Source organism: Mus caroli, unplaced genomic scaffold (assembly GCF_978045245.1).
Source record: "Mus caroli unplaced genomic scaffold, Mus_caroli_1 scaffold_9, whole genome shotgun sequence".
NCBI lineage: Eukaryota > Metazoa > Chordata > Mammalia > Rodentia > Muridae > Mus > Mus caroli.
In genome coordinates this window covers 66,295,382-66,307,049 of record NW_028227264.1, presented here as the reverse complement: position 1 = coordinate 66,307,049, position 11,668 = coordinate 66,295,382, and the positions used below count along the sequence as shown (strand labels likewise).

The 11,668-nt window shown below is 42.0% G+C and overlaps 1 protein-coding gene across 1 annotated transcript in view; it reads right to left on the bottom strand.

The window, feature by feature from the left end:
- Positions 1-2,097: 2,097 nt before the first annotated feature.
- The window catches only part of Rtkn2 (rhotekin 2), a 70,380-nt gene continuing 60,809 nt past the window's right edge, over positions 2,098-11,668 (bottom strand). Inside the window, exons 10-12 of the mRNA XM_021174955.3 lie at positions 8,155-8,317; positions 4,078-4,185; positions 2,098-2,827 (exon numbers count right to left, since the gene is read on the bottom strand). Coding sequence (XP_021030614.1) covers positions 2,283-2,827; positions 4,078-4,185; positions 8,155-8,317 — 816 coding nt within the window. The 3' untranslated portion in view covers positions 2,098-2,282. The remainder of the gene's footprint in view (positions 2,828-4,077; positions 4,186-8,154; positions 8,318-11,668) is intronic.

Here is an 11,668-nt window from a genome sequence, read left to right as displayed (position 1 = left end):
ATTTGATGAGCAGAGTGGTACAGAGGGAAACTGCCAGGAACTGGTGGGGGTTGGGCAGAGCTTCACCAACCATGAGGCTCTGGGAAGGAGGCTGTTTTCAGACCTGGTGCAAAACTGCCCTCTGAGAACACAACTCCTCCAGAGTGTCTCCAGGAACACACACACACACACACACACACACACACACACACACACACACCCTAAATTCTTCCAGCAGCAACTTGCACACGAAATCAGAAGTGGCGGGTGAATTTAAATCCCGGCCTGCAATAGAGGAACACAGTAAGTGAGGGGCACAGGGGGGAGGGGCGGGGGCACTTGGGTGCCAGGAATCAGAAGCAATTTTGCCAGCAGTATCTTTTAATTAAAAAAAAAAAAGGAGGTTGCATCAAAAGTTCATGGGATGGGCATTGTTGAAGATATCGGTGAGGGCTAACTGAGGCATTTTCAAGCCAAAAAAAAAAAAAAAAAATACAATTTTCCTGGGGCTGGAGATATGGCTCAGGGGTTAAGAGCACTGACTGCTCTTCCAGAGGTGCTGAGTTCAATTCCCAGCAACCACATGGTGGCTCATGACCATCTGTAATGGGATCTGATGCCCTCTTCTGGTGTGTCTGAAGACAGCTATGGTGTACTTAAATACATAAAGTAAGTATTAAAAAGAAAGAAATGGCAATTACCACCAAAACTTTTGAGACCCTGTTAGATTAAAACAAAAACAAAACCACGCCCACCTATTCTTCAAGTTTCCATGGCTGTAGGAGTCTCCACATAGCTTCTGCCTTCTGCCTTCACAGAGGGCCGTTTGTCAGTGCTCTCAGGTTCCCCTTTTTGACTTGGGGTCCTGGGCAAGCAATAGTGTACGTATTACCTGTCAGTTAGAGCAGCACTGTGCAGAAATGAAAAACAAAAACAAGACAAAACAGACAAACTGTCCCCTAAAAGCGATGAACGGGTTGGTCCCATCAATCCCTTTGTTGGCCACTTTACAGGGATGCAGTTCCCATCCAGATGGACAGAGCTCAGCAGCCTGGAGCCTCCTTCCTTCAGTGTGAGGTTTGTGGTGCCCGTTAGGGCTTGGGAGGTCCTGGTCTGTTCAGGACTGTTTTAATACCCTCTGGGAAGTTTTGCTTGGACATTATGATGACATTTTTAAAACCGTTCCGCTGTTCTTGTTTACAAAAGGGGTTATTATAAAAAGTGGGTTTTTCTTTTTGTCCACTTTAAGATATTCATTCTCTTGCTAGTTATCCCCCCTATTCAATTCATAATCCTGTCTGGGTCACTGATTAGTTGCCGTGGAAATTACCTCCTATGGAAATGACGCCAATGTGATTACTGAATGAATATGACTTTTAACGGGCAATATCAATAAGCGACATCAGCCCTCACTCAAAAAAAAAAGAAAATCTAATTAAAAAATTGAAAAAGGATTAATTCTGAAAATTACTGTGGTCAAACCTTCCTGATAAATTTTGAATCCGCCATCTGCTTTTAAAATAAGCATTAAGTAAAAATTTAAAGGCATTAATCGGCTACTTGTCTCCCTGAACTCCAGAGGCCATGCTGGAGATTAACATTATACAGCAAGCCCGGTGATGGGGGGACATGTCATAGCCACTTCACTCAAGTCGACAGGATTTCAGGGCTCATCAAGGAAATGAATTTGAATAGCAGATTACAAATTCCCTTTAAAGACAAAGATTTTTTTAATATTCGAAGACTTTATCCCAGGAATTGAAAAGATCAACCCTAGAGACCGGTTGAGTTAAACAACAGAGGGGAAGCCAGAGGACCCTTAGATGCGAATTCCAGGAAGCGGAGGGGAAACATTTTCTTGGGTAGATTCTGTAATTTGTGGTTTAAACAAAACCTCTGAAATATTCCATTAAGTATTACAATTCTCACAATGAGAATACGGCTTATATTGAACACATTATCTACATTACTAAACTCACTCTCAAAAAAAAAAATCAATGCTTTCCTCTGACTTCTGTCTGTTCACTGCCTGCTACTAAATTAGGAGTAAATTAACCCTTCCAAAAAGTAGGCTACTGTCTAGAAACTGCCTCTTTTGCTCGGGGGGGGGGGGGGGGGGAAGGATCATTTCTATTCTGGAAAGGAGAAATCTAATTCTCTATTTAAAGGTGCTTTTCTGTACCTAACAGCTTATTAATGACTTCTGGAAACGGCTCTGGTCTTTACCTATACAATTACATAACATTACCCATAGAATGCCTCTGACCAGAGCCTTACAGCTGGATTTACACAGCCCGGGCTTCCTATACTTGTGCTTGGAGCCAAGATCGTGGGTCCAGAATGTCTCTGATGGATTTCTGCCTTGGAACTGGCACTGGCTTCGTGTCAAGACTGGTTTTAGTGTCCGTGTGCCCAATGTCCGCTGAACTGTTCTTCCTGGCAGGGAGAAGTTTGCGAGGGGCAGCCACGGGTTTCTGGAGATGATGCGTAGGCAGCGACAGTCTGGGATCCGAAGGCGATGGCGAAGGCAAGGCTCCAGAGACCCCAGCCTGGGTCGCGCTGTCCTTGGACTGATCTGTGCTACCCTGGGTTTTTATGCTGAAGGGCGGCTGATCGGTAGGAGGGAGTGGGGCTCGCCTCTTTTTTCTTTTTCCATCCGGAGCCGGTTCGCCTGTTGGGGACAACACTTTCTTCTTGATGACCATTTCGTGATTGCCATCAAAGACAGCGGCCCACGGGGGTGCTGCGGATTGGTCATCCTGACCAATGAGGAACTGTCCGTTGGTCTCTCCGATTTTCTTTTGTATTATGTCTGTTACACTTTCCAGTTTTATGGGTGAATCGATGCCTGTAGTAATTATAAGAAGAAACTTTATGGAAAAAAAAATCAAATGGTCATATGTACTTTATCCAAATAAGCTCTTATTTTTCCAGATCAATATTCTACCTATAATGACCATTAAAAACCTGGGAACAGGATGCATAATAAAAACATTGATTTATGAAAGTAAGCCTACCAAGAGGGCCCCCAAGCAAGGCTCTTATATACCATACTTAGACATCATCTATACAACAAACACAGAGAAAATGCATAGCATTCACACATACACAGCACTGGCGGACACATCCTAGCGCTTCTTAACTATTTATTATACAGTAACTTCTCCTACAATCAAACGCTTATTTTGCCTACTAGGGAGCTCCCTATGGAAAAGGGGATGGAGGGTAAGGAGTCAGCAGGTTTCCCTACAGACCCTTGATGTCTCTGCTGTGGGTAAAATACAGAGGGAAAGCAAACACAAAATCCTCTAAAACCAATGCCCAGGGCAGGAGTCCTAAACCCTCACACTAACTCTGGTGATGAGGATGCTGGGTAAAATTTCCCTTGAGGAAAAAATAAGAACTCTGAGCTAAATGTCTACTGGTTTGAGTCTCTTATGTTTTAAAGGAACTACTTGGAATCTAAGATTGTAAATGCGTACGTTTATACATGCGCGCACATACACATCCTTGCATATGTACAGGCAGATACTGTCCAGATGTTTTGCAGCACCATCTGGGAGGCCACCCCACAGGATTAACACCTTTCAAGGTGTGGGAAAGTGAAACAGAAACTCGAGAAAGACCGATATTTGAATTGAACTGAACTAGTTATTTCTGACCAGAGGTGGATGCTTCATATTCATTAATATATCCCTATTTGTCATACAAACAAACAGCAAAAGCAAAACCCACTGGGGAAAATAAAAACAGAGAAAACGGTAACTAAACACGATTACATCTTAGAGTCTGTATGTTCATATTTCCTGAATCCCATCAGCTATGGACTTTAGTCTTTCAAGCCTGGAGTTTTTTGTTTGATCATGAGCATCCGAACTATGAAAACTACGCACTCATTAATTTTGTATTAATTCATCTAATAAACATGAGCTCCTTAGTCTATAATCATAGTCTTTTTTTTTTTTCTTTTTAAATTCAATTTGACTGTGCCCTGAGAAGTTTAGCATTTTAATGTCAATAGAATAAGAGGCTGGGGTGTGGGCATTGTTGCTTTTCCATCACTCTGTGGCTCAGAAGAGGCAAGCCCCACCCACTTACTCATATCATAATACACTGAGGTCGCCTCCTTTGCCAGGAACAAAGGTGGTTTCCGTGGTGACATAATCTCAATTCTCATAAGTTCTTCACAACAATGCTTCCATTGGCCTAGGAAAGAAAGGAAGACGCAGGCTAGTTTGAAAGATAAATGGGAAGCTATGTGTTTCATTTTCTACCAATATCAGTACTTTGTGCATGTGTGTGTTAGAAAATAACAGTTTATCAATAAAGCCTAGCTTTCAAGAAGCTTGCATAAAAACCCAGTACAATCCGGTTTCCGAAACTGATTCTGCATGAGTGACTCATTTAAAAACCAACCAACCAAACAAAAAAACCAGTTCTGGGTAGATACCGAGATCCCCGGGTCAGCCAGTACAGCACCACACAAAATCATCAACAATCACATTAAATGTCATATTCATGTCGAAAGACAGTGTAGGCGGCTTCTTTTCTCTACTGTTGATAGAGACATCCACTATTCCAGACGTTTGAAAGACAAAATCCCCACCGAAATCCGGCTGTCAGACGGAGGAAGAAATACACAATTCAAATCCTCAGACATATCTTTCATGTGAGCTCAACTGCCAATTAAGAAATGTGAACTGTTTAATAGCCTTCACTGTGTCACTATTTAAACCTTAAGATTTGGGGACTTGACCTCTCCTCTATGGCTGAAAACAATTGATATTTGCTGAGGTGCCATCCTGTCTTATCCAATGACATCATAGAAATCACGAGTGCCCACGGAAAAGTGGGGACGACACACTAGACTCCTTCTAAGCTTAACACTTTCTTCCCTTTCTTCCAGGGGTCTAAAGGCACATATTCAATCTGTTCGAGGCTCAAACATTTTAAGACGTTTTTGTGTTTTATTACATATTCATTTTGTTGTCATGGCACATGGTGACAAATGCCTGCATTTTGAATCCATTACCATAACTAGTTAAGACACATCAAAAGCCTTTCAGGGTATTTTATTATGATGCTGATTACTACACTGCAAACCAACAGGAAATAAACCCCCCAGGACACAGCTGCAAGGGTTCCTCCCTAGGGTCTGAGTCCAGAAGCTGGAGCCTGGCATCTTACCTCCTCCCCCTTTTTTATGTTAGATAAATATGTAAAAGCCATTTTTTTTTGCATTCTTTGGGGAAACATAGTATTTAATGAAAAATAATGACTCATTCTAAATGGACCAGTACTTCTCTTTCAGGTTCCAGGACGGGCCATGAGGTAAGAGATGATGATTTCTGCATGGGGAATCTTAAGATTAAATGGTTCTTGGCTGCACTAGAAACAGAATATTAACCATGCTCAGGTTGGAAACATAACCCTGTATCGTCCATGTGCTCCTGATGTCAGAGGTGATTTTACAACGGAAGCATCCTGCAGTGACTAAGTCTGTTTACATAGAAATACAGGATAGTTGATATGCTAAGGCAAGGTTAATATCAGGTAGGATATACTGTGTTCACACAACCTATTAAACACCTCTATTAAAGATGTTTCCCACAAGGCTGCTGCCTTATTAGACACGTAGTGTGTGCGTGTGCGTGAGTCTGTGTGTGTGTGCGCGCGCGCGCACACGTGTGCACTCGTGCGCACGTGTAATCACATGCATGCTCTGGCACTACTGTGGGGATCAGGGGCACAGCCTGTAAAAATTGGTTCTCCTTCCTCCACAGGTCCCCTCAGAACAGAACTGAGGTTTTCAGGCTTGTGAGTGTTGCTACCTGCTGTCATCTTACTACCTCCACCACAATATTTATTGTCTGTGTTCTCTATTACAATGATCTATTATGCTAAGCTAGTCATGTAACTGAGTATTTGTAGTAACTATTTGGGGAAAAAAACCCTATGACGATCCAAGTTTGTTTAAACATTCTCTCTTTGCTCTACCATTCCTAGCCACTAACTATGATTATAGATCAGGAGTCACGGCTCCTTTATAAGCTCTCAAATACTAAGGCAGCAATCCCCTTTGCCCTTAGCCTCCAGACCACGGCTATTGTGGCTAAGCATACCCATGTTTATTAACACTTCCTCATGAACTCTGATGAGCTTACTCTCCTAGTCTTCCATTCTTACGTTGGGTTGAGGAACTGAAATTTGACCCAGATATTAAATTATTCTTATGTTATTCCATTCTTGATATCTCCTTCTATTTTGGTGTATATACCATACTTCAACCAAGAGGAGGAAGGCTCACTTGTCACTAAGAAAATTGGAGTGAGATGGCTCAATGGCAAGGGACTCAACCTACATGGGGGAAGAACAGGACTGACTCCCACAGGCTGTGCTCTAACCTGCACACGTGCACTGTACCCTACACATGCTTACATACGCACACACACAAACATACACACCAGACAGACAAACACACTTACACATATACCCATACACACAGACAGATGGACAGACACACTACATATATACCCATATGCACACACGGACAGATGGACATACATACACAGATACACACACATAAACATACAGATACACATACACATTTACCCATATGCACACACAGATAGACAGAGACACACATAGAGACAAAGAGAGGCACAAACTGTTAATTTAAAAAAATGACAAAAAAAACTTAAGGAAATTAGACTACTACATTACAATGCAATGTTTGGGTAGCATAAACACTTCTGGCTTTGCTTCATTGACATACAAAGTATAAAATGTAAGAGAAGTTGCACTTTAAAGATGCCAGGTTGGCACAACTTGGTTAAAAAAAGTGTTTAGCTTCAAAGTGACACACATGAGAAGTTACCTAGCCAGACTAGAATGTTCTGGGCTAGTACTTTAATCGCTACCTTCTCTGTCATTATGCCCATATAAAGTATGTTCTGCTAAGTATCACTTCTTAAAATAAGTGTCTTTCTGTAAGTCAGACTCTGAGAATCAGAGAGCCTAGGAAAGCAGTCAAAATCCTAACTACAATCAGCAAGAGAGGAGGGTCTGAACCAGGCCTAAGCAGTGCCATTTGTAATCCCAGAGGATTTCAAGTGCAAGGGCTAGCCTGAGCTACATGTGTTCATTACCATCACCACCCCTGCGCACCTACCAAGTTAGCACCCAGGAAGCTGAGGTAGGGGCCCAGGACATAATGAGACCCAGTCTCAGAGTAACAGCACAATAGAATGTAGGCTGGGTCTGAAGTCACTCCTGCCTGCACGGTCTGTAGCAACTTAAGCAAAAGTGGCTCAGGACAGCTTCAAACCTGGAGAAGAGCTTAGACGTTTACCACGTGTCCCCTCGTTCAATGCCACAAACCACAGGCCTCTCTGGGTCTTTCTTTCCTTGTTTTAGGAGTAGAGTCAAGTAATTTACCTCCTGGGGACCTCGTGAGAGGTAAGCAGGGCATAGAGCACTGAGTCACCTTCACACTTGGTGCGTGTCCTTGCCTTCTTCCCAACCTCTCCCAACATCCACTGACAGGCACATCAGAGCAGGCCTGGGAACTGCCAGAGAGCAGCAGGTGTCACCTCTTTACAGTGGTCCATAAATCACTCCGTTGCTTGTAAATGACTCTATAGCATGAGTCTCTAGCAGTCTGTAGATGTGAAACACTGGCTGACTCTAACAGGAGGCTTAGCTGGATCAGAAGCAACCAGTAAACCAACAGCTCCATTTTCAAAGTAAAATCGCAGATAATGCATAGATGGCTCAGTGTATCGCCGAGGCCAAGAATCTACCCGTGAGCAAGGCTCCCAGGAATGGAGACGGAAACCCGAGATCCTTAGGTATTTTATGCACGAAGCTGGATCATGTCACTGAGATGGAAACAAGACATTCATGGGGCTGAAACTCATCTCTGCACGAAGCACAAGATGATATCGCAGCAGATCCGCAGTGAGCGGAAGGTTACTAAAAATGAGACTCCTCTGAGCATTACAGTCTTGAGATGATCGTTATCTGGAAAAGGTTTGTGGTACGTGGCCGTGGTTTTCAGGAAATTTAAAAAAGAAAAACCCCCGCTACAAGTTCTTTAATATTTATTTGGATGGCTGTTGTCCAGCCTCCCAAGTCACATGAATACATTGCTAGAGAACCCAAAGATCTACTCACTGAGATCAAAGAAATGTTGCCGGAAGGCGCCCATCCACTCCTGAAAGTCTGCTAGGCTGTCAGCCGCAAAGATGTGACTCACCATCCGCCCAGCGGCTGGGCTGAGGACAGAGAAACAGTGCATTTTCTTTGAATCCTTTTCCACCGCCTGAATTCTGGTTTCCTAAAAATTAGAATAAAATTGGTGGTTTCTAAGAAAAATAGCTCTGAGATGATCAAATCTTCCATTGCTTAGCTACCACATCTATGCCAACTGTATAATCTTGCCGTTGATGCTTTGAAATTTAAAATATGTCACTTGAAGAATTTTCAGTATTCAAACTCAAATCTAGAATGTCTTCAAGAAACATTTTCTTTTTTTTTTTATTAAAAGAGTTTTGGGTATACTTTACACATATAGATAATATGTTCAAAATTATATGTTCTTGGGACATAACTGCCATTAGGATCTTGGCTTTCCTACATCCTAAAATTGTGGTATAGCAAGCGCAGTGTGCCATGGCTTTGGTGTGGTTATATATCAACTGCATTTCCAACAGTCATAAAATTGAATCAGTCAAGTTTGTTTCTTCTTTATCCCAATAGTCATGCATATTACGGTGTTATTGGTTAAAGTGGTAAAAATGTTAGTTTCTTATTTAAACAAACAAACAAACAAACAAACAGGTTTTTATCAATAACATTCATTCCATATGTTGCATTCCCTTGTAATGCTCACAGGTCAAGATCTGTGTGATTTATAGACATCCCAATGTCTAAGCGATTCCTTCAAGGATGGGCATAACACTCTACCACAAGAACAATGGTTTCAGTCATGTTGGAAATCTCAACCCCTTTCTGAGTGGTACCAGGTAGGACAACGACATGACATTCATGGTTCTGGAAGGTGGAGGCCAGTGCCTACGTCCAATACAGCTAAGTAGTGACAGCAAGGATAGGTGGCTTAGACTGAAGAACATTGGAGGAATGACGGACGTATTGGACAGAAGGTTCATTTTCCAACATCCCAGGGCAGCACTACCCAGTGCAAACACAACGGGAGCTGCAGAGGCCATTTAGACGGTTTCAGAAACATTTTGAAAAAGTAAAACTTTGATTTTAAGTAGGAAAATAAAACCTGTTAAAAAGTTAAATTTTAATGGTGTACTTTACTGTATTTGATATAAAAGTAGGGAAAGAACTCTTCAAAAAGAGCACAACTCAGTCAAAAAACAAAAACAAAACAACAACAACAAAAAGCTGGGCGGTGGCTCACGCCTTTAGCACTTGGGAGACAGAGGCGGGTGGATTTCTGAGTTTGAGGCCAGCCTGGTCTACAAAGTGAGTTCTAGGACAGCCAGGGCTACAAAGAGAAACTGTCTCAAAAAAAAAAAAAAAAAAAAAAAACCACCAAAAAACCAAACCAAACCAACCAAACAAACAAAGAGCACAACTCAACGCTAATCTGTCTCAGCCAGCAGCTCGCAGGAGGCTCCTGTGACTACGTCTGGAGTAGAGGGAAGCAGTTAAACCTTTCTGCAGTGTGTGCAGATTGCACGGACCTACAACTACAGATGCCGATTACCAGTGTGAGAAAGCGACAGCACACACTTACTATGTTGTGAGTTTTGGGGGAAGTTGTGGGGTTGGAAGGAAAACTTTACTCCCTGAAAAATGGGTAAATTCTGGAAGCTGAACACTATCTGTACCATACCAGGAATTATTTTCTACAGGATTTAATTCTTCCAGAATCCCATGGGAACATGCCTGCTACAGAAAGTAGCTATGTGTCTTTGAACTTCCAGAATATTACAAAATATAAGAACTGGCAGCCATCTTGGGATGGGTCTGACTGCTGGTCACTGGGAAGTCAGAGAGACGCTAGACTGCAATGGGACATAGGGTCAACACAATGATCTTATAGTTACAACATCTTTGTACTTTCCTACCTGTAGGCAACACACTGTGTGAATTATCTCAGTTAAGTATTCATATATACAACATAAAAAAGTTAAAACACTGCCTGCAAAATGGCATCCTTTAAACTTGACATCAACCAATCAGCCAACCACTAACCACCAACCAGTCAACCAACTAACCAACAACCAGTCATACAATTGACCAACTACCTAACCAATCAACCTCCAACCAACCAACCAACAACCTATCAACTACCTAACCAAACAACCACTAACAATCAACAGCAACCAACCATCCAACCAATCAACCATCCAACCAATCAACTACCCAACCAATCAACTACCCAACCAATCAACTACCCAACCAACCAACCAATCAACCACCACCAACCAACCAACAAGAACCAATCATCCAATCAACCAATTGTCCAACCTAATAATCAGCTACCCAACAAATCTACCAACAACCAACCGATCTCCTTTAAAACCAAGTTTTGTTATCAGTAGCAGAGGGTGATTTAGCTCTAGGAAAATCTTCAGGATGCTGCTCTCATCCTAACTGAAGGTTAAATTCCAGTGTGTGTGTGTGGGGGGGGGGGTAAAGAAATATTCTTAGCCTTTGACTATTTTCACTTAATTTCACTTCAACATGAATTTCTGATTACTCTTGTAGACAGGCTTAAACAGATTCTACTATTAAATAAAGACAATGGCATTCTTTGCACAGAAGTGTTTATATATCTAAGAGTTATTGTTTCTAATGAAGCGACTTGAAGCAGAGAATGACAAAGCAGACCATTTATCTCTCAAGTAAATTCAGGTCAACAATATAGGTTAATATTACATCTCTATTACCTACAGTACCCATAGGCACTGTTACAGATTTTAAAAATCCCAAGGTAGGGCTTTTGTTTATTCCGAGAGAGGGTCTCACTATGTAGATCTGGCTGACCTGAACTCATTATGTAGAACAGGCTGGATGTGAACTCAGAGATCTGCCTGCCTCTGCCTCACGAGAAATGGCATATGTCAAATACTTTTGCTTGCTGGCTTTTTTTTTTTAACAAGTGAAAATGAAATGCAGAGTTTACATTAAATTATATTTTATCACCCAGCTACTCTAACTAATGGGAAATATTTGTAATTAAAAACTGTCTGTCGCCGGGCGTGGTGGCGCACGCCTTTAATCCCAGCACTTGGGAGGCAGAGGCAGGCGGATTTCTGAGTTCGAGGCCAGCCTGGTCTACAAAGTGAGTTCCAGGACAGCCAGAGCTATACAGAGAAACCCTGTCTCGAAAAACCAAAAAAAAAAAAAAAAAAAAAAAAAAAAAAAAAAAAAAAAAAACCTGTCTGTCAAAGAAAGAGATTTGCACAAGTGTTGCTTGTCAGGTGTTGAAGTCCACCCAGGCTGATTGTTGCACTGGTGACATCAAACCAGGCTCACTTCCATCCTCCTCCAAAGATGAAGTCATGAGAAAAGAGCAGGATAAATTTCAGACCTATATCCTAAACTCACGGCAAGGACAGACACTCAATGTCTCTCATCACAGGATATAAAAACGCAAAGTCTGGAAATGACCTAGTCACGGGATTTGTCCCATCTCAAGGACAACTTA